The sequence below is a fragment of the Solanum stenotomum genome, chromosome 9 (genome assembly GCF_019186545.1).
Source record: "Solanum stenotomum isolate F172 chromosome 9, ASM1918654v1, whole genome shotgun sequence".
In the NCBI taxonomy this organism is placed as follows: domain Eukaryota; kingdom Viridiplantae; phylum Streptophyta; class Magnoliopsida; order Solanales; family Solanaceae; genus Solanum; species Solanum stenotomum.
The window spans coordinates 5836802-5857584 of NC_064290.1; the positions used below are offsets into that span (position 1 = coordinate 5836802).

At 33.5% G+C, this 20783-nt stretch overlaps 1 protein-coding gene across 3 annotated transcripts; it reads left to right on the forward strand.

The window, feature by feature from the left end:
- The first annotated feature begins 5628 nt into the window (after positions 1–5628).
- On the forward strand, positions 5629–19909 carry LOC125876310 (protein LAZ1-like). 3 transcript variants are annotated; one of them, XR_007447482.1, is made up of 8 exons: positions 5629–5918; positions 6007–6063; positions 11392–11500; positions 13888–14072; positions 14173–14261; positions 14639–14900; positions 15086–15342; positions 19131–19169. XR_007447482.1 is itself a non-coding variant. In XM_049557460.1 (8 exons), exons 1-8 carry the CDS (start codon positions 5742–5744, stop codon positions 19135–19137), a joined length of 1134 nt encoding a protein of 377 aa, XP_049413417.1. In that variant the 5' UTR covers positions 5631–5741; the 3' UTR covers positions 19138–19432. The 3 variants fall into 3 exon arrangements, 2 of the variants coding, with proteins under 2 accessions (XP_049413417.1, XP_049413416.1); XM_049557460.1 differs by having other exon boundaries at positions 5631–5918; positions 15091–15342; positions 19135–19432; XM_049557459.1 differs by having other exon boundaries at positions 5633–5918; positions 15091–15342; positions 19131–19909.
- The last annotated feature ends 874 nt before the right edge of the window (positions 19910–20783 follow it).

Genomic DNA, 20783 nt, shown 5'->3' on the forward strand with positions numbered 1-20783 from the left:
AAGATCCAACTAAAAAGAATATATACCAACATAAACTAATTTAAGAGAAAACTGCACAGGAAGCTTGTATTCAGTACCGTAGCATTTCGTTTTATCTCTCATTTTAATTGATCTATAAAATATAAATTTTTAAGTGGCTAAAAGAATATATAATTAAAAATATGTAATTCGATAGTAAGAAAATTAAATTAAAATATAAATAAACATAAGCATTAGTCAAATAAATTCATAAATAAAATTATATTTATATAGCGTAATTTTTTACTGAAAAAATATGAAGAATTATTGTAATAAAAATAAGGAGTAGTGAAAGTTATGACTATTATTATACATGAGATTAAAAAAAATGATTTTACATGGACATAAAAAAATGAGGTATAAAAAGAGTTCAAAGGGACACTTATGTCATTTTATCTATCTTATACCGGGATAAGTTATCCCGATATTACTATTCCACCCAAAGATAGGGATAACTTATCCCAGGACTAATTATTAATCCTGGGATAAATTATCCCATGTTGTGCAACTAAACAAAGGATTAAATGGTGCTCAAAATTTATCCCGAGATTAACTCCCCTTATCCATCACACCAAATGACCCCTAAGAGTATATGTATACAACAACAATATAATAGTATCATCAACTAATGAATAATTTCTGAACAAAAACCTTTAATGATACTCTCTCTCTATATATATATAGGGGTTGTGATGTATCTTAATACATGGTATGCAGAATTCGTATGCATTAATCATTTTTTATGCTGTATAAATGTCATTTCTTTTTAATATACCTTTTGCATTTTTGTATTCAAAATATTTTTGTATTCTTATCATTTTTATCTCATGGATTGCTATGATCAGTTTTATAGAACTTAGGCTTACTGATAAAAAAGCCTTCTCTAAATCATGTATAGATTTGTCTAGGTTGTATAGAGCTATGCGATGTTTCCATACTCTTTTTCTTACTAAGTGTAAATGATATTGAATATTTTTCATTTTATGCTATTAGCATGAATGATGTGTTGTGCTTGATTAGTACAATCATAATGATATTTTGATTCCCTGTAGGTACTCATTACTTTTTATTTCAGAGTAAAATATACAATAAGTACATGGTTAATCCTTATGATAACAACGTTAAAGAATATAGAGTTTATGTGTGTATACCTCTCTTTTCTTGTTCATCAAATAGCTTTATCACCGTCTCAGCAGTTCTTCCTAAGTGCCACACAGCCTTCGCCTCTCATGACCTTACGTCTTTCAATGGCTATTATTGTTGTTCACTGTTGGGCAGAAGATTGCAACCTTCACTTGTGGCTTTTTGATGATTTTTCCAAGAGATATATTCAAACAAAAACTCTTTATTCCATAATATTTTACATAAGGAGTGACCTTACACACTATTTTACATTAACTCTTTAATATAAAAGTACTTTTCCCAGACGGGAGGAGTTACTCTCTTTTCTCTAAGGTACCTAACATTTTTTCTCTAATGTTTTTTGAGAAATCCCAATAAAATGACAGGAGATGTCCCATTAGCACCTAGTGCCAAAAACATCTCATTGGTAAGCACATATATGCCAAAACCTGAGTCTAAGGACAAAGGTAAAAGCCGAGCAGAATCAAAGGATGGTAGTTCTTCGAAAGAAGAAAAAAACACAATCTCATCCAAAGATGAAAAAATCATCTCTGGGAAACCAGATAGTAATTCTTTTGGAATATCTATATGACAAACTTTTTCATATGAATTTCTCCCATATTCTAATGAAAGTCCAGGATTGTTACTGGAACTTCCTATTTCTTGTGTTTTTCCAAAACAAATTTCATATTTTTCTAGAATTTGTGCTTGTTGAATTTCTGCTTCAACAATTCTCACTATTTCTGTACATTCTTGATCTATTTCTATTATTCCTTTATTTTTATAGACACTGCCATAATTAGAGTTTGTAACTGTATATAGAACTTGGTAATAAATGCTCATGATATGGTTACCTGGTTTAAATAGGTCGTTTCTTTTGACATGAAAATGTAAGCTTAAAACATCATTAAAGTTTGCATCTTTAAGTGAGATACAGTACTTGAGATAGTATGTAAATAGAAGTTTGGTATAAGCTAAGTTGCCTTTAACTATACCAAGATTTTCTTCTCTGGCGTTAATGAATCTTTCATCTAAAAGATTGATGACAATAGGGCAATTTATCCCTTCTTTAAAAGTTGATTTGATTAAAATTTGGGATCATCGAGCTTCACAGCTCAATTATTTGAATTTGGATACCTAGACCGGGTTTACGTTAAACCAAATTTACAAGAAATATCCAAATTACCATCACAACTGGTAGAATCGGTAAGATATATATATGAAAAAATGATCTGAAAAATACTCCAACTTTGGCCGAAATTGCTGTTATGATACCAAACTTTATGGAGGACCTTTTACCCCCCTGCACTATTTAAGTGTGTAATTTAAAGGTATATATGTGCTCACGTAGACACATTACTATTTAAAATGATGCAATATTTATGATGTCCACGTAGGCACATATATACCTTTAAAATACACTATTAAATAATGCATGAGGGTAAAAGGTCCTTTCCAAAGTTTGGTATTGTTACAACAATTTCGGTCAAAGTTCAGATATATTTCAGACCTTTTTCCATATATATATATAGTGTAAAATCTAAATTACCTTTTATCCCTATTCTTTTTCTAATTACACAAATTCCATATTTTTTTAGGTATTTCGAATACATAAATTAGGATCCAGATACATTATTGTATACATTATGTATCAATCTGTTGCACTTATTAAGGGAAAAAAAAAAACTGAAAATCAAATTAAGATCTCATAATATCCATTTGTTGCACTAATTAAGGGGAAAAAAAACAGAAAATCAAATTAAGATCCCATAAATTACGCTATTTCATTTCAAATTAGTGTCAAGAATTCAATCATATAGTGTAACAAACCAAATTCAAAAATTAAATTTCTTCTTTCTGTTCATCGTTCTCTCTGTTTCATCATTAGTCGAAAATTTCATACGATACATAAAACCCATGCTTTATGTAGGACCAAACTTCAAAGAGTGAGTTTGAATTTGTTTGATCACATATTTCAAAGACTGTAATGGACAAAAAATGACAAACAATTAAATATGATACAAAAACATGTTAATAATGATACAAAAATAACAAAAAGTTACACACGATAACCAATAAAACAAACAGGAACAAATTATACAAAATTGCCCAACATTTAGGCATGATATACTAATTGCCAATAGTTTAATTTGATACAAAAATTACCCAACACTTACACATGATACAAAATAATGTCCAACATTAATAGTGATACAAACAATGACAAACATATAAATTAGTAACTTGTAATGTATCTTATGTATAAATCTGGTACATTTCAATAAAATTTTGAATAAAGTACTTATTAAAACCATTTAAGATGTATCTGATACACATTGATTAATAGAATTTAATTGATACATAAATTAGATGAACATAATTCGTACATGCATGTTACATTTGACGAGATCGAGTGGAGTGATAGCCATGTGAGTGAGACCACAACTGAGGATACCACCGAAGGTACATGCAACATAGTACATCTCGATCTTACTAGGTTCGGTATGTGCCGGAATAAGGAAGTTGTTGTTGGCAGGAGGCAAAACATTGGTTGTTTCTGGAACAACAAGGGTTTTTGGGAGTTAAAGAAGAAAAAGAAGATGTTGGGGAGTAGAGAAAGCTTGGAAGAAGAGACTGACGACGGGAGTTCTCCATTTACAGAGATTGAGATCGGAGAAGGCAAATGAAGAAACCTGAAAATTTCATCTCACTCTCCGAATACCTCCTTTTTCTATGAAACTAATGTATCAGATATACACACGGATAAAAATTATAAATTACTTGGGTTCTTTGAAAAAAGTTGTGGAGCGATCTTACTGAAAATAGAGAGAATAAATCTGAAAATTAAAAAGATGAAGAAAGTAAAGATTGAGGGAGTAAAAATAGGAAGATATTGAATGAGTGAAAATAGAAAGAGATTGAGGGGGTGAAATAGGGAATAAAAATAGGAAGAGAAACGTGTACACAACTTTATGTATCCAGAACAATGGGGTTTGAAAGGAAAAAGAGGGATTTTAGAAATATTTTAAAATAGTAGGGAATAGTAGAAATTATGGAAAATAAAGATGTGTATATGGGTATTTTATCCTTGGGGACGGGAGGGAGGCTCACGACGAGCGCGCGTCGTCCTCAAGTGTTTAAAACGTGTTCGCGGGTCGTTTTGCTTTGCAAGTTTCTGGATCCGTAACTTCGGAAAAAAGATTGACTCTGAGGGCTGGGCACGGAGGTCCCAGTCCTGAACCCATCAGTTGTCGGTGGACTGCTCGAGCTGCTCCTGCGGCGAGAGCGGGTCGTCGTGTGCCGATCGGGGGACGGACTGGGAACGGTTCCTTTAGGGGCCTTCCCCAGGTGTCGAACAACCAACTCAGAACTGGTACGGACAAGGGGGAATATATATATATTGATTTAGTGTCAATTAAGCGAAATTATCAGCCTTAATGATACCAATATAGTATATGATATTGATTTAATATCAATTAAGCGAAAATTATCAGCCTTAATGTTGATTTTTTTTTTGAGAGAGAATGAGTATTTCTTGAATTACTTCGGATTGGAGTATGAACGTGTAATTATTTTTTAATTTTATGATCCACTTATGTAGTTTTTCCTTTAATTATTCATATATTGAGGATAATATTTTATCTTATAAAAATAGTTAAAACATATCATATTTCCTTTATCCGAAAGCATACTTTTTAATTAATTAGATGTTAAGTATGTTGAGTTACATATCTGATATCACAAGACCAAGATTAGTATTCCTTGAATTATTTGTGGTGATTTTCTTTTGCACACTCCTTAAAAATATTAATTGGAAAAGTTGTTTAAACCTTTTTTTATTTTTGATTGACATTTGAATAATCATAATTAAACTAGCATTTAATTATAAATTTTCGATCAAAATTTTAAAATTATCTTCAAATTTCTGTTTGATCATAAATTTACATCTTAAAAATTTGTCTTCAAAATTTTCATGTTCTAGAAATTGGTCTAGATCGACGACTTCTACTCACAACACTTTGAGATTTATTTCAAGTAAAATGCATATCCAAAATAATTTCAAATCCCAAAAATTACAACTTTACAAACTTAAATTCTAAGTTTTCAAGTTCAAATCTATGACCCAACGGGAGTAAATGTTTATAAATTATAGAAATCAAGAATAATAATTACTGAGGATAAAAATAAGAAAAAATAACTAATTTTTATTTTAAAATTTTAATACGATAAATAATTTTAAATATTACCTCAGATAATTTAAGATGGAAGAAGTATTACATTTGGATACTTCATGTTTTTTTTGGGTCTTTATCGTTTAATTAAAAATCTTCAAGATCTCGGATATTCCATTCTGTTCTTTGATGGTGACAAATTGACAACAGAAGAAAATGAAAGGGACCAAAATCATAAATACAGAAAATTCGAAAAAAAAAACTCGAATTAGGAAAATCCAATAATTCAAAATTCAACTCTTTTAAACTTCAATTTTTTTTGAATATTATTTTAATATATTTACAACAATTCAGCCGGAGAAGAAAATCATATGAGCTCCGATCATCGGGGAAAATCAAGGTTTCCGGCGAACCCCTAAATCGTAGCTGATGCAAGGGGTAATATCGTTAGGATCGGAGCATTTGAATCGGGTCATTCATGACCTTTTCAGTAGTTACTCGCCTCCTGTATGGGCAACACTAATTGCTGGAGTATTCATTGTCATCTCTCTCACACTCTCTATGTACCTCCTCTTTGAACATCTCTCTTCTTACAAAAACCCTGAGGTTTGTGTTTTCTCAGTTTAAGAATTCTATGTATATAAATTGTTGATTTTTTTGTCATTTGGGGTTTTTTTTTATTTGTTTTTTGCAGGAACAAATGTTTTTGATTGGTGTGATTTTGATGGTGCCTTGTTATGCAGTTGAATCAGTAAGTTCGTTTGGAAAAGAAATTTATTTGTTTAATTGTAATGGTTTGTATCAATGTGGGAGTAGCATATAGGCTATATCTTTCTGCAAGGACAAGAAAAGTGTGTTTTTTGGGCATAATTTTGAGATGATCACTAATAAAAAGTGTAGGAGGGTTTTTTTATCCTTCCCTTTTGTGGTGAAGGTTCTGTGAGTTCTTTAGCTTCTCCACATTTTGATTTAACTAGTTTTGTAATGCCCTTGGCGGGTAAGCATCTGAGAAATGGAGAACACATGGTAGGTTTTGATTGCTGATTGGGTAAAAAAGAAGGAACAAATGCTAAAAGGCTGGTCTGCTTTTGCTGGCTATTGAAGTGCAGAAATACAGTGACAAGCACATGTCTGGTCAGCACAGCACAAGTTGTGCTATCCCATGTTCCTTACTAGTGGGATGTACCTTTTATTATAGCTGCTCAGTGTAGTCTTTTTGTTGTTCATAAGGGAAGAAGGCTTCATCTTTCAATCTACTGGTTTTGTGGTGTTTTTGGTTAAGTTTTAACTTTGATTTATGAAGAATTTCTAAGCGTGTTTTTTCTTTTTATGTACATCCTATATGTTCTATTGTGCCCTTCTAGTTCTCTTTCACATTCAATAACACTTATATTTCTGAAGCTTAAAAGAGAAGGATATATATTCTTATGTTTTAACCCGTTCGACTGAGTAAGCACATTAAAGCACCAAAACAGAAAAGAAAGTAAGGGAAAAGGAGGCTTACTTCTCAAGGTTATTGTTTCCTAAATATCGGAAGAGTCAAGTTTACTAGGGATAGAGGAGAAAAGGAATACATATGGTGCAAAGNNTGCCCTTCTAGTTCTCTTTCACATTCAATAACACTTATATTTCTGAAGCATAAAAGAGAAGGATATATATTCTTATGTTTTAACCCGTTCGACTGAGTAAGCACATTAAAGCACCAAAACAGAAAAGAAAGTAAGGGAAAAGGAGGCTTACTTCTCAAGGTTATTGTTTCCTAAATATCGGAAGAGTCAAGTTTACTAGGGATAGAGGAGAAAAGGAATACATATGGTGCAAAGATATCCATATTTATTGGTCATAAATAGAAGTCGATAAGCTATAGACTGCCAAGAACTTATAAGTTGATCTAAAACGAGTTGTCTGGAGAACTGCTCTAGTTTTAGCAAAAGCGGCTATGTGGGGTCATATTGATTGGTTGAAGGACCTAAAAGAGAACGTAGTTTGGGGTGGGGTGATAACTGTTTGTGCCAGATTCAAGAGATTAGTGCACCCTCAAAATTGAAAACATTCGTTTGGATAAACAAAAGAATATATTTGAGAATGCTAATAGAAAGGAGAGAAGGACAACATTCTCGATTATATAAGTAGCTATGAGTTCTTTTACCTGTCCCTTTCATCTCTTTATACATAAGATAACAACATTCATTAGCAAAGATGTTTTGCTTTGGACTGTATTTGGTTAAATTGAATAAATGAGACATATATTTAATGTTAGAATGGGAATAAGATTTATAATGTAGTGTCTATAAATAGAGCTCACTGTAACAATGTGTGTATTCAAGATTTTTCTCCATTGTTTCTAACATGGAGATTTCATGAGAAATCTCTGTGATAAAGAAGCCTATCACTGCACCTTCATTTCGGTGACTTTCAAATCTGACCTGCACCACATCCACCCACGATAGTAGTTTATGAGAATTAACACCACAACAAGGTCCAAAAGGTACCTGTGACCAAACCCTAAAAAATCAGTGATGCACCATCATACACCTGCCAGAGTTCTGACATACAGGTGGTGCGTTTGTCACATGTGCCGGCGTGTGAGCTTTTTTCAGCCATTTTTTTTTGAGATTTTTTCCCCCAGTCAGGTCATGCTGAAATTCCGACCTTACCTATATAATTTTTTATAGATTTCCGATCACTTCCATTTTTTCGGCAAGATCCAAACCTGTTTCATACCATAAGGTGATCAGCACAATCGACACACTAGGCTATAGAGTATAGACACCATCAAGCCTAGTGTATCGATTGGGGCAATCACTTAATGGTCTAACCAGTCTTCTCGAGCATGGTTTGAGATGTTCAGCACAATAATTCAGGAGTTTGACATGACTCATAGGGAAGTTGATCACTTTGTGTTTTATCTTCATTTTGCTCCAAGTTTATGTATTTATTTGATGGTTTATGTTGATCATATCGTTATTATCGACAGTTTTATCAAAGGCGCAAAGCGCAAATAAAGCGTGGGCTTTAATAAAAAAAGGTGCAAAGGGAGAAAAAATACAAATGTATATGTTTAGTCCAAGACTAATATAACTATAAACAAGAATGACAAATATATGACCAAAGAAATTGAAAAAAATTATGATAAAGTGAAATATCAATCCAGTACAGTTTTAATATTGACTTTTGAGGAATAGACAATGTTACCAATATCAAAAAAAAAGAAGTGAAATATCAATTGTTTAGTGTCACTTCTTCATAAGAGGCTCATTGGCAAGAAAAAGTTTGTCTTAGTTACTTGATGATGACACTGAAGCGCACATAAAGCGAGGCGAAGCGCTCAACATGTTTTGAGCCTCGCTTCAAGGCTTAAGCGCGCTTAAAGCGTGCTTTTGATAACACTGATTATCGATAATGATCACGATAATATCACTAAATTAAAGCAACATCTCTTTCGACATTTTCAGACTAAAGACCTCGACAAACTAAAGTATCTTCTAGGTATTGAGATTGCTCAGTCCAAACTTGGTATTGTTATTTCATAATGCAAAAATGTCTTGGACATTCTTGAGGAGACATGAATGATGAGATGTAGACTCATTGATACTCTATGGATTTGAATGCTAAACTTCTACCGAGAGAAGGAGAGTCATTTAGTGATCCTAGAAGACATAGGCAGCTGGTTGATAAGTTGAATTATCTCATAGTAACTAGACCTGCCATTTCTTTTCCTATGAGTTTTGTAAGTTAGTTAATGGATTCTCCTTATCAAAGTCATTAGGATGTAATTTTCCGTAGGCGGAATGACCTGAAAGACCCTTGTACTTGGCTCATTTTGTCAGTTGAACCCTTATACTTATCACTTTGCCAACTAGACCCTTAAACCCATCAGAAAACAACATTTTAAACCCTTTTCTCCTCCGGTCAGAGTGCGTGTAATGGACGCGATTACACGTGAAATTCCACATCATTTTTAGTGCCACATGCGAAATTAAGTGCTAAAAAATTTTAAAAAATCAAATAAATCAATTTTTTAATTTCTTTAACTTTTCAAATAGTCATCTTCTTCATATTTGGTCACAAATTGAGCACTAGATTCATACCCATCAGATCAAATTCTTCTAGATTTAACTTGTAAATTCAACTACAAGTTCACCAACACAAACTCAATGAACCCCAATCAAAAAATTTAAGTAATTTTACAAATTCACAAGACCCATTTATTATTTTTTAAGCTTATTCAAACTTATCAATGGAGTTTTAAAATTTTCAATAGTCACAATCATTCTTCACATTATCTGCATCTCCTCGTTGAAACCAACTAATAAAAGAATGATACTAATATTTTTCAAACCTAAAAAACGAAAATTTTAGAAGAAGTTGAGGCTACTGATTTGTATTAAAAAAAAGAAGAAGAAGAGGCGGAGAAAGAAGAATGGGCTGGAGAAAGAAGAAAGGTGAGGGATGTGGTGAGGGGTAGAGGAGAGAGGGCTGGTGGAGAAGAAGAAAGGGTGGGTGTGGGTGAAGGAGGGTTGAAGAAGATGATTTTTTTTTAATTTTGTTAAATTGTTTTTTTTTAAAAGAAAAATATTGTTTTAACTCGCTTTTAAGCGCGTGTAATCACGCATATTTCCAACTCACCAATATTAATGCCACATAAGCTCGGTCAATGGTCAGAGGAGTTTAAAATATTGTATTTTGATGAGTTTAAGGGTTTGATTGGCAAAGTGATGAGTAGGAGGATCCAGCTAACAAAAGGAGCCAAGTACAGGGGTCTTTCAGGTCATTCCGCCTTTTCCGCATTCTACAATATATAAAGTCAGCTTTAGGTAAAGGAATTCTCTTCGAGGATCAAGGCCATGACATGATCGTTGGATATACAAACACTGACTAGGCAGGATCACCTTTTGATAGACGTTTGACATCCGGATATTTTGTTTTAGTAGGAGGTAATTTGGTGTCCCGGAAGAGTAAGAAACAATGCGTGGGTTCTTGATCTAATGCAAAAGCAAAATATCGAGCAATGTTTGTAGCAGCTTGTGAGCTAGTTGCTCAGAGTACTAAAATTTGGTGGAATCAATCAATCAGGAGGAGCTTGCATGCAATAACCAAGTGGCCATTCACATCGCATCAAATTCGGCATTTTGTGAGATGACTTAGCACATTGAGATTGACTATCACTTTGTCAGAGAAAAGATACTCTCGGAAGATATTGTCACAAAATTTGTGAAGCCAAGTGATCAACTTGTAGATATTTTTACGAAGTCCCTCACTAATCCTGGTATTAATTACATCTATAACAAGCTCGGTATATATGATTTGTATGCACCGGCTTGAAGGGAAGTGTTAGAATAGGAATAAGAATAAGATTGTATATAGTATCTTACGTGGAAACAATTGTAATGTAGTTTCTATAAATAGGATTTATTGTAACAATATAGATACACTATTTAATACTCCCTTCGGTTCAATTTGTTTGATCTATTTTGACTTGGCACGAAGTGTAAGAAAGTAAAGAAGACTTTTGAATCTTGTGGTTTTAAATTAAAGATATGTTAAATATACCAAAATATCCTTTAATCTTGTAGTTTGAAACATGTCGTGTGGAAAGTTGAAATTAGAAAGTTGCTAAAAAAAAGGAACGAGTCATTCTTATTGAGACTAAAAAGGAAAGTAGGTCAAATAAATTGAAACAGAGGGAGTTATCATTTTTCTCCATTATTTCTCACATTTTTAGAGTCGAGAGTTTATCGGAACAACCTCTCTACCCCGCAAAAGGTAGGGGTAAGGTTTACGTACATCTTACCCTTCCACATGTGGGATTTCACTAGGTATTTTGTTGTTGTTGTTGTTCTATTTCTCACATTCATCATTGCATGCTTCTACAAATTCTATATGATATGAAATTGATACAAGATGTTTCTCTAAAAAAGTTAGGGTTCTGACATTGACAGAGTTAATGTTTAGTTGCCTAGAGGCATTTATTCTTATTGAAGATCAGCTCTAAGTATTTGGTCTATCTCAACTTGAAAATATTCCCGTTCAAAAATATATTTTGTGAATTTTCTAATGCATCATTTCTTTCTCACAGTTTGTGTCATTGGTACATCCAGCAATTAGTGTTGACATTGAGATATTGCGAGATTGCTATGAATCCTTTGCTATGTACTGCTTTGGGAGGTATCTTATTGCTTGCTTAGGTATGGCTATGTTTCTTATCTTATACTCCATCTTGCAAATTTTAATTTAGGGGTCGTTTGGTTCGTATACTAGTTATGTATTATAATGCATTTTTTTTAATGTTGTGAGTAATAATTTAGAAATTGTTAACTTGTGATAACAATCGATGGATTTGTGCACTCAAGGGTGTGACCTAGTGATCAATAAAGTGGGTTGAGAATCACGAGGTCTTAGGTTCAAATTCTAGCGGAGGCAAAAACTGGTACTTGTGTTGGTGGAAGGTAGTAAGTACTTCGTGGAATTAGTCAAGGTACCCACAAGATGGCGGGACACAACAGTTATAAGAGTAAAATAATAGAAGGATTTACTTGAAGAGAAAAGCAATATGTTTAATTGTCATCAAAAAGCAATATGTTTAATATTTATGCAATGATTATCCACTTTAAGGACATTTTTATAGTAGTTACTCTTATTCACATATTACTGATACGTGCTTTCTTGTTCCACATTTTTTCCCAAAATAATACAAAGACTGCCGTATACGTTACGTTGTAGCACACAAGAGTCTGGTCCAATGGTAAATGAAGTGGGTGAAAACCTTGGAGACCGCACTACATGATTTCTTCCCATCTGCCTAAACCTTGGTGGCCAGAGTAATTCAATACTTGTGCTCAATGGTGGATCTAAGATTTTAAAGTAATGGGTGCTCGTTAATATTTAGCGGATATAGGCATTCGACAAGAAAACATAGATATATAAGTTAAAAGAACATCAAAATTTCAAAATTATTAAATTCTAAACCAATATGTAATTTGGAAAGTGTTATGGGTTTCAGTGGTAAGATTTATGGTTGAATCCATTAAATTTAAATTTGGATCCGACTCCACTAATGCATAGTCACTACAACTACCTAGTGTGTAACTATTTGAAACTGATCTTAAAATATGTAATAAGTAAACTCCAATAAATACTGTTCCCTTTTAAAAAGAGATCACTTTATTCACAATCATTCTCGATGTTCCAATTTGAAAATGATGTATCCTATCTTTATTGCTTACACCAATTTTTTTTTTTAACATATAAATTGTATATTTTGATTTATAAACACAAATTAACAAAATAAAAATGGAAAAAAGGAAGTAAAAAGAAGAAAGCAAATAAAGGAAAGCAAGAAAAGAACTGTTAGAAGTGTGTATCGATCTTCCGCATTGTGAGACAACAAGGATTTGTCTCCCCGCCGTAGCAACCAATGCACCCAATGGCTCTTTTAGTTCCTGCGTGTTGGTTCTTTTTAATTTATCCAATTTAATCAATAGTTTATATAAATATATGAGTTCCGCGTCGGAAGTAATGGGTGCTCGAGCACTCATAAGGGTCCATGTGGGTCCGTCCCTTCCTATGCTGATTCTAGGTGGCATAGTTGAGATAGCGCAAGCTGACCTAGGCACCCCCGTTATAAAAAAAGAAAGTTATGTGTGTATACATACTATACTGCCAACCAAACATTGCATTAATTATGTGGAGATCCTTTTTACTGATGTGGCCACAAAATATTGCATTAGTTATGTGGAGATTTATCTTTTCTTATGCAACCAACTAGAATGTATTCTCTCCATTCCAATTTGTGTGACATGCTTTGATTCAAGATGGAGTTTAAGAAAGAAATGAAGATTTTTGAAACTTGTGGTCTTAAACATGCCATAACATTTTTGTGGTTATAAGACTTTTGAAACTTGCGGTCTTAAACATATCACAACACTTGTGTGGTTATATCCTTATTACAAAGACATTTGTGTTGCGGTAGTGGTTCTCATTAAGGGTAAAATAAGAAGTTCAAAGTTAAATTGTTTCCAAACATAGAAATGTGTTATTTCTTTTTGGAACAGACAAGTCAGGAAATAATGTTACATGAAATGAAACATAGTATTGTGTATGCAGAGTTTTATGCAGGGATTATCTTTACTATAACAACAAACTTGCTGCTTAATTCAGGACAGTAACTTATATGCTTTACTGCATATAGAAGGAAAATATGTGGTTTACTTGTTTTAGCAAGTTGAGGACTTTTGATTGTGTAAAGTGTTCTTCTGTTCTTCTTTGATAAGAGCCCTAAGAATCACTGGAGTCTAATTCCATCAATGAATCATTTTCTTTTTTTCTCTCTTACATATTTGATTCTTTGATATAAAGGGTTGGTATGCCTTCTTGGCTGCCTGAACTTTCTTAGTAGTCCCGATCATGAAAAATGCCGATGGAAGATTGCCAAGACTAAAACCGTGTTGAAAGTTTTTATTTACAAGTCATGTACATGTTGGATTACTTGAAAAATGGTTTTTGATCATTACTTACAAAATTATTGCTTTTTACTTTTTGTTTTTTGTATTTTTTATTTTATTTTGTGACTTAGGTGGGGAGGAGAGGGCTATACTATTTATGGAGAGGGAAGGACGTGCAGCTTCAAAGATGCCACTACTAGAGCATGACTCTGAGAAGGGAGTTGTCAAACATCTTTTTCCTATGAATTATTTTTTAAAGCCATGGAAACTTGGTCAGTGGGTGTACCAAGTTATCAAATTTGGAATTGTCCAATATGTGAGTATGCTATTTGACTTAGATCTTATATTCCTTTGGACATAAAAGCTGAGCTCATCTTTTTCCTTGTGATTAACATGATGCAAAATATTCTTTGTAGATGATCATAAAAGCATTTACTGCTATTTTAGCAGTGATTCTTGAAGCTTTTGGTGTCTATTGTGAAGGAGACTTTAAGTTGACTTGTGGGTAAGAAAGACCTCTTAGTATTCTTGTACAGAAAATTTAGCACTCCCTTTGTGCTACAATCATTGCCTTTTCAGGGGAAGAAAAATAAAATAAAGAAGAAAGACCTCTTATTTTATGGATAGTGACTGCACATGCCTCAAAAGTTGCAAGTTTATCTATTTACAGCTCTCTCCTTTGTATATCATTTCTCTATAGTAGGAAAATACCTTCCTTTATTAGTATGAAATTTCGTGGAATAAAAATTTCAGAGCATTCATAAGGCAGATACTCCTACAAACTATTGTAATCTGGTAGAACTTTCAGTACTGTGCTTGGCTTACTGGGCTGATCCATTTGTTATTAATATTATCTCTTGCTTTAATTCTGCTTTTTTGTAGGTATCCCTATGTAGCTGTGGTTTTAAATTTCAGTCAATCATGGGCACTGTATTGCTTAGTACAATTTTATGCCATTACAAAGGATGAATTATCTCACATCAAGCCGCTGTACAAGTTTTTAACGTTCAAGTCAATTGTATTCTTAACTTGGTGGCAAGGTGTGGCCATAGCTCTTCTCTCTACCCTCGGTTTGTTTCGAAGTCCAATAGCTGGAGCTTTGCAATTTGAATCCAGCATCCAAGATTTCATCATATGCATCGAGGTAATTGTTCTGGAATTGGGCGTGCATTTATTACTTGTAGTGTATTCTTACAAGAATATTTGCTTTATGATTTCTAAAATTCTATTCGGGTGCAGTGTTATGATTTTAAAGTTTTTATCAGTTGTCTAAGGATGTTTGATATTTTTTCAACAATTTGACTTTCACAGCTCTGTTTATTTATCCAGTACAGATGGGTGTTGCTTCTGTAGTTCATCTCTATGTCTTCCCAGCAAAGCCATACGAGCTGATGGGAGAGCGCTATACTGGGGCTGTTGCTGTTCTAGGGGATTATGTGTCTGCAGACTTGCCAGTAGACCCCGAGGAAGTTAGAGACAGTGAGCGTCCAACCAAATTACGTCTTCCTCAACCTGACGTTGATACTAAAGGTGGAATGACAATTAGAGAAAGTGTTAAGGACGTCTTTATCGGAGGTCGAGAATATGTAAGTCTCTTTCTCTTTGCTAAAAGGTTTGAGCTATCTTATATAATGTGCATCTCCATGCAGCTGTATCAAAACCTCACAACTTTGTTTTACAAAGTTGAGACAACTGAAGTCTCATCCGGATGCTTATACTCCTAGTGTCATGAGAGAGAGTTAACAATAAAAGAGATGACGAATAAATAGTTGGGGAGTGAAATAGTTTTTCTGGGGAGAACATTCCAAGGAATTTATCCTATTGTGTTTTCTGCACCTTCTCTTTTCTGTTCTTTAATACCAGGTAATGTACCGCGATATTGGTTAATCAACTGATGTCGTTCTTGCTATTACCCAGAAATATATTGAAAGTAAAGAATTTGTTTGCCATTTTCAGAATAGCTCCTTAACTTTCTAAGATATCCTCACGTCCAAAATCAAGTTTCCTGCTTTGATTAATGACAAGTGCAGGAGCAGGGCCCAATGATCGTACCTGTGATTGAACTCTTAAGTTCCTATTTATTTTCAGTATTCATGAACTTTGTCATGCACAGCGGTCAAAGATAGGAATATCTGATCCAAAATAAGAACATGGGACAAGGGGTGAATAAAAGGGACATTGAACCTACAGTGTTGTGTTCAGCTCCAACTATGTGAATTAATATCTCTTGCCAATGCTAAGTTTTTGGAATTGATCTGGATTCTGGTTAATTTTGCGGTGGTATTGGACAACTGAAATGTGGGGAGACTGTTGATTTTCCTAGTTTATCCGACAGTTTCCTCACTTCCATCATTTGTTCTTGGTATGAGATTGGAAGATGTGTTTTGCTTAGTGGTCTGAGTTATCTTGTTATGCTTTTCCTTGGCTTGTGCGAGAAGTTGCAGGATCTATGCTTGACACAATGATAGACTGATAAAAAGGATACCCGGTCTCAAGGATGTCCCAATGGACATTATCTTGTCTCACAGTCACCATGGTTGGCCAATTTTAGGTTTATTTTTCTACCTTAAGTGAAAACAAAATCCTATGTGGTTTGCGAGTTATTGCATAGGAGCGGGGGTTTTACCATGTGCTCACCCAAAGGGTAGCGGCTGCGGGTTTTCCTTGTCATAAAAAAAAAATGAAGAATTCTCGATAGTGATTATTTGTTTTTTCCAGTGCATCTGAAAATGACCCAATTACTGTGATGTCTAAAGTGATTGCTATTACTTTCTCCTTAAGTAACTAGCTCACTGACTAGCTTTGTTGGTGATGTTGACAACCTGTTAGTTTAATTTATGAAGCTAAGAATAGTCTTGGAGCACTCTTAGATAGAAGCGTGTGAACTATATTAATAGTAATATCATTTTTGGCTGTTCCAATTTATTTGCCTATTTAAGAATCTTTAATCATCAATTTTCACTAAAAAGAGAAAGAAGGAATCTTTAAGTTATCAATTAGCCAAATGGAATAGAAGCAAAGATCTATTAGTGGAACAAAGCTCTAAGAAAAAATTGGATGATTTTTGGCATAGGCACTAGAAAATCGGACACTTGAATTCAGAGGAACTGGAATGCCACAAGGGTCTTCAAGGTTGGATCTTTGATATTCCTCTAAATTGAACTCCTTGAAGTAAAGGGGAATATATATAATTAAGTACGAGGAAAGCTTGTGAAAGGTATTAGGTGATGGCAATATTCATTAAACTTTTCCTCCATACCTATGGGTAGGCATAGTTTGGGTAACAGCGAAATCCTTTTTTTTTGGTTCCGTATTCTGAATTTTGGTGCAGTGTTATGATTTAATTTTGGGAAATTTACAGCCAAATACCATTCAACCATCTAGTTTACAATTATATACCTAGTTTATAGGTAGTGTATACTTTATACTAAATATATATATGATGTACATATACAATACATACCTATATACAGCATATACAGCCGAAGAGTACATGTAGTGTATATGTTGGCCATGTTGGTAAACTAGTTGGCGGAAAAAAATTAACGCCAAATACCATTCGACCATCTAGTATACAAAATATATACAGTGTATAGGTAGTGTATACTTTATACCAAATATACATATAATATATGTCTATACACAACATGTACAACCAAATTGTATACTTCGGTCATGTTGGTAAACTAGTTGTCCTAAGGTTACATTTACGCATGTTAAATTTAACCTTCCTTTTGGAATTTTTGGAAAACTTGATGCTGTAACTGTGGAGATTTTCTGGTTTGGAACTTGTTTACTTGCAGTACTTCTTGGTACTGCCATTAGTAAAACCATCTTACCTTATCCCCACAAAAAGGAGGAATAGTGTTTAAGCTTCCAGTTTAACTTTGATAACAGAAAGGAAATTTATCATTCTTCTCTACTCACTTCTATTACCGCTTATTGCTCTTTGCTCAAAACACTATAGCGGAAGCTGGGCAGCGACTGAAGTAGAGATGAATTATTAAGGCAATTCGACGTGAATACTTTATTTAGAGGTGTTCCTTATTTGTAAGAAGAAGAAGCAAACTTATAGGCTTAAACCGAAATCGTACTAACCAAACCGATTAATCTGAAATCAAACTCTAAAGAACCGAACCAAATCAAGCTTATTTGGTTTGTAATTTTTAAATCCAAAAAGCAAAAATTCATATGGATGTTTTCATAATTCAAACTGCATTGCCGGGCACCTACCCCTATCCATACTTGTTTACCTTGGTCGTGGATGGGGTAGTCAATAGTATAGATGATGAGGTTCCATGGTGCAATCTATTTAAAAATCATAGTGTTAATTGTTGAAACTCGTGAAAAGGTAGGCTAGAAGTTGGAATAATGGAGCAGAATTATAGGAACTAGATGGTAATGTGTTTTAGGAGTAGTAGAAGTAAGAAAAAATATATGCATTATAGATTTAGTCCCTTAAAAAGAATGAAGAAGTGAGATTAGACAAGATTATGACACCTAATGTAGCCAATTCAAATATTTAAGCTTAGTCTTTCAAAGAGAATTGTTAGATGACAATGTAATACGTAGGATGATTGAAATGGAGGAGTGCTACAGGAACATTACGCAATAAGAAGATGCATAATTAAGTGAAATGCAGGTTATATAAAACAGTTGTGAGACTAATAAAGCTGTATGACAGGGAATGCACTTAGGTCTTGAAAGGTCATATTGTAAGATGGATATTGTAAATATATAAGCATTTTTATTACCTGATACAAATATTACAAAATTTAAGATAGATGTGTGGTCATAAGGATTTGGTGAAATTAAAACTGATCATATCTAACAGAGGATTTAAGCAGCACAGATAGAGGATAGGATGACAGGTCAACCTGAGCCGGTTTTGACACCATGTACTATGCAAACCTCCAAATGTAGCGGTTCATAGGTGCTTTAGAGGAAGATAGTAAAGAGGGTAAGATATCGATCTAAAATTATATTGGACAGTAGTAATTTCAAAAGACATACAATCTCATGGAATAAAAAAATAAAGGTTCGATGTTTGTCAAGAGTACTTTATGTTGGCTCTAGACTTGTATATCAGTGTGTTGAGATGTGTGAGATCCAAATATCCTCTATTTTTGGATATCTTAGATTTTGCGTTAAACAATAAAGTATCTACTGTTGGAAGGAAATAGGCTTTGATAGAGTGGAATGGATAGAAAGGACCCTATAGACGAACTTTAACTAATATAGTTGACTGCTGTATATGATGTTGATTACCTACTATCTTGGGAAAACTAAAACATGTATCTGCAACAATTGACACTTTTATTTATTCCTTCTCCCTGTTATCGTTGATCCGTTCGTTAACAAATACTTTCTACAGATAGTGAATGATTTGAAATTCACGGTAACCCAAGCAGTGGAGCCTGTAGAAAAAGGAATTAAAAAATTGCACAAGATCTCTCAGAACATAAAGAAGCATGAGAAAGAGAAGCGAACAAAGGATGACAGTTGCATTGCAACATCATCTCCAGCACGGAGGGTCATACGTGGGATAGATGATCCGCTTTTACATGGAAGCATTAGTGACAGTGGAGCTTCAAGGAAAAAGAGGCATCGTTGGAAATCTGGATATACCAGTGCAGAAAGTGGTGGAGAAAGTAGCAGTGATCAGAGCTATGGTGGTATCCAAGTTCGTGGCCGTAGATGGCTTACTAAGGATTAGTCAGGAAAGAGAAGGGCATAAAGTAATTGCTTTGAGTACCTTTTATACAGTATGCACACCTCTGCCTGAAAATTTGGAGTTGTTTAAACTCTCTACAACATCATTCTTCTGCTCCAAGGAAGTTGAAGTATTTGCTTCAGCAAAGTCCATCTGGGGAATTTTTCTCTCTGCAGAGTTCAAAGTGCTACATTATGAAAGAACTTACATATTCATTCTCTCTTGTCATTGTTGTTGCAACTTGCACATAATGGTCTTCAATGGTGTATAGATAGATGTATACTCATCGGTGTTGTATCAGGATCAGTCTGCTTCATATAGAAGGTTTTGCATTCAGATTTTGAATCTTAGGAAGAAGTATGTCCCTCCTTGCTGAAATTAACTCTATGGCAGTTATTTATCTCATCAAATGGCGTTTTCTCCTGTGCTTTTTTTTGGTTAACAGTGACACATTGCCATTATAACAACAAAGGATTTATACAGCTACCTTAAAATCATCTAGTGATATAACCACCTTTTATGAAGGGGCACTATAGACATCTAGACCTCTTTTCTTTAATTGTATATGTCAAGTTTGCTTTAATGCGTAAGCAGTTCCTGCGCCGTTGGTAGAAAAAAAAAGGTCACTTATCAAGAAGTAAAATATTTCTCTCATTCAAGATGTTTTAGATAGAAAGTAATATAAAAGATAGAAAATATTTTTAATTTATAGAATTCAATTTTCCTTATAAATTATAGAGTGACCAATGTGTTTAACCCAGCTGTAAAATCCCTCTTAGTTTGTATAGTTATGTAATTTTATTTTTTTGGAAAAAGGTCAAAATGTTCTCTAATTATATGTTTAATTTACTTATGTTCTTTGATTAAGATCGCTATTGAATTTTATTTATTTTTTTATTGAAAATTCACATGACATTTTATTACTGGCCCAATTTTAAACTATAACCTCAATTAAATAAATTTACTCACCCGACTTTTTTGACTTACCAACCCAAGTTAATTATATTCTTCAAATTTATTTTCATGAAATAAATTGACCTCCATAAAATTATCTTTTTAATTAATTTTAGCATAATTGACCTTGTAGATTGATTTTTAGCACCAAAATTCGAGAAAATGCAAATAGACTTACATCAGACAATCTTTTTACAAAATAATCGTGAAATACCGACCTCCATTCATCGATTGTAATTTTCTTTTTAATAATTTAATTTACTGATCAAATTAAAATTGGGTGAATTTTAAGTAAATTATTTTTTAAAATTCATGAAGCATATCTGAAATGACAAAATGCATGAGACAGAGGGGGAAATG

Coding starts and splice junctions, on each gene's coding strand:
- LOC125876310 (XM_049557459.1), top strand. CDS start 5,742: ATGCAAGGGGTAATATCGTTAGGATCGGAGCATTTGAATCGGGTCATT. Junction 14,901..15,090: donor ATTTCATCATATGCATCGAG/GTAATTGTTCTG, acceptor TATCCAGTACAG/ATGGGTGTTGCTTCTGTAGT. Junction 15,343..19,130: donor TTATCGGAGGTCGAGAATAT/GTAAGTCTCTTT, acceptor TACTTTCTACAG/ATAGTGAATGATTTGAAATT.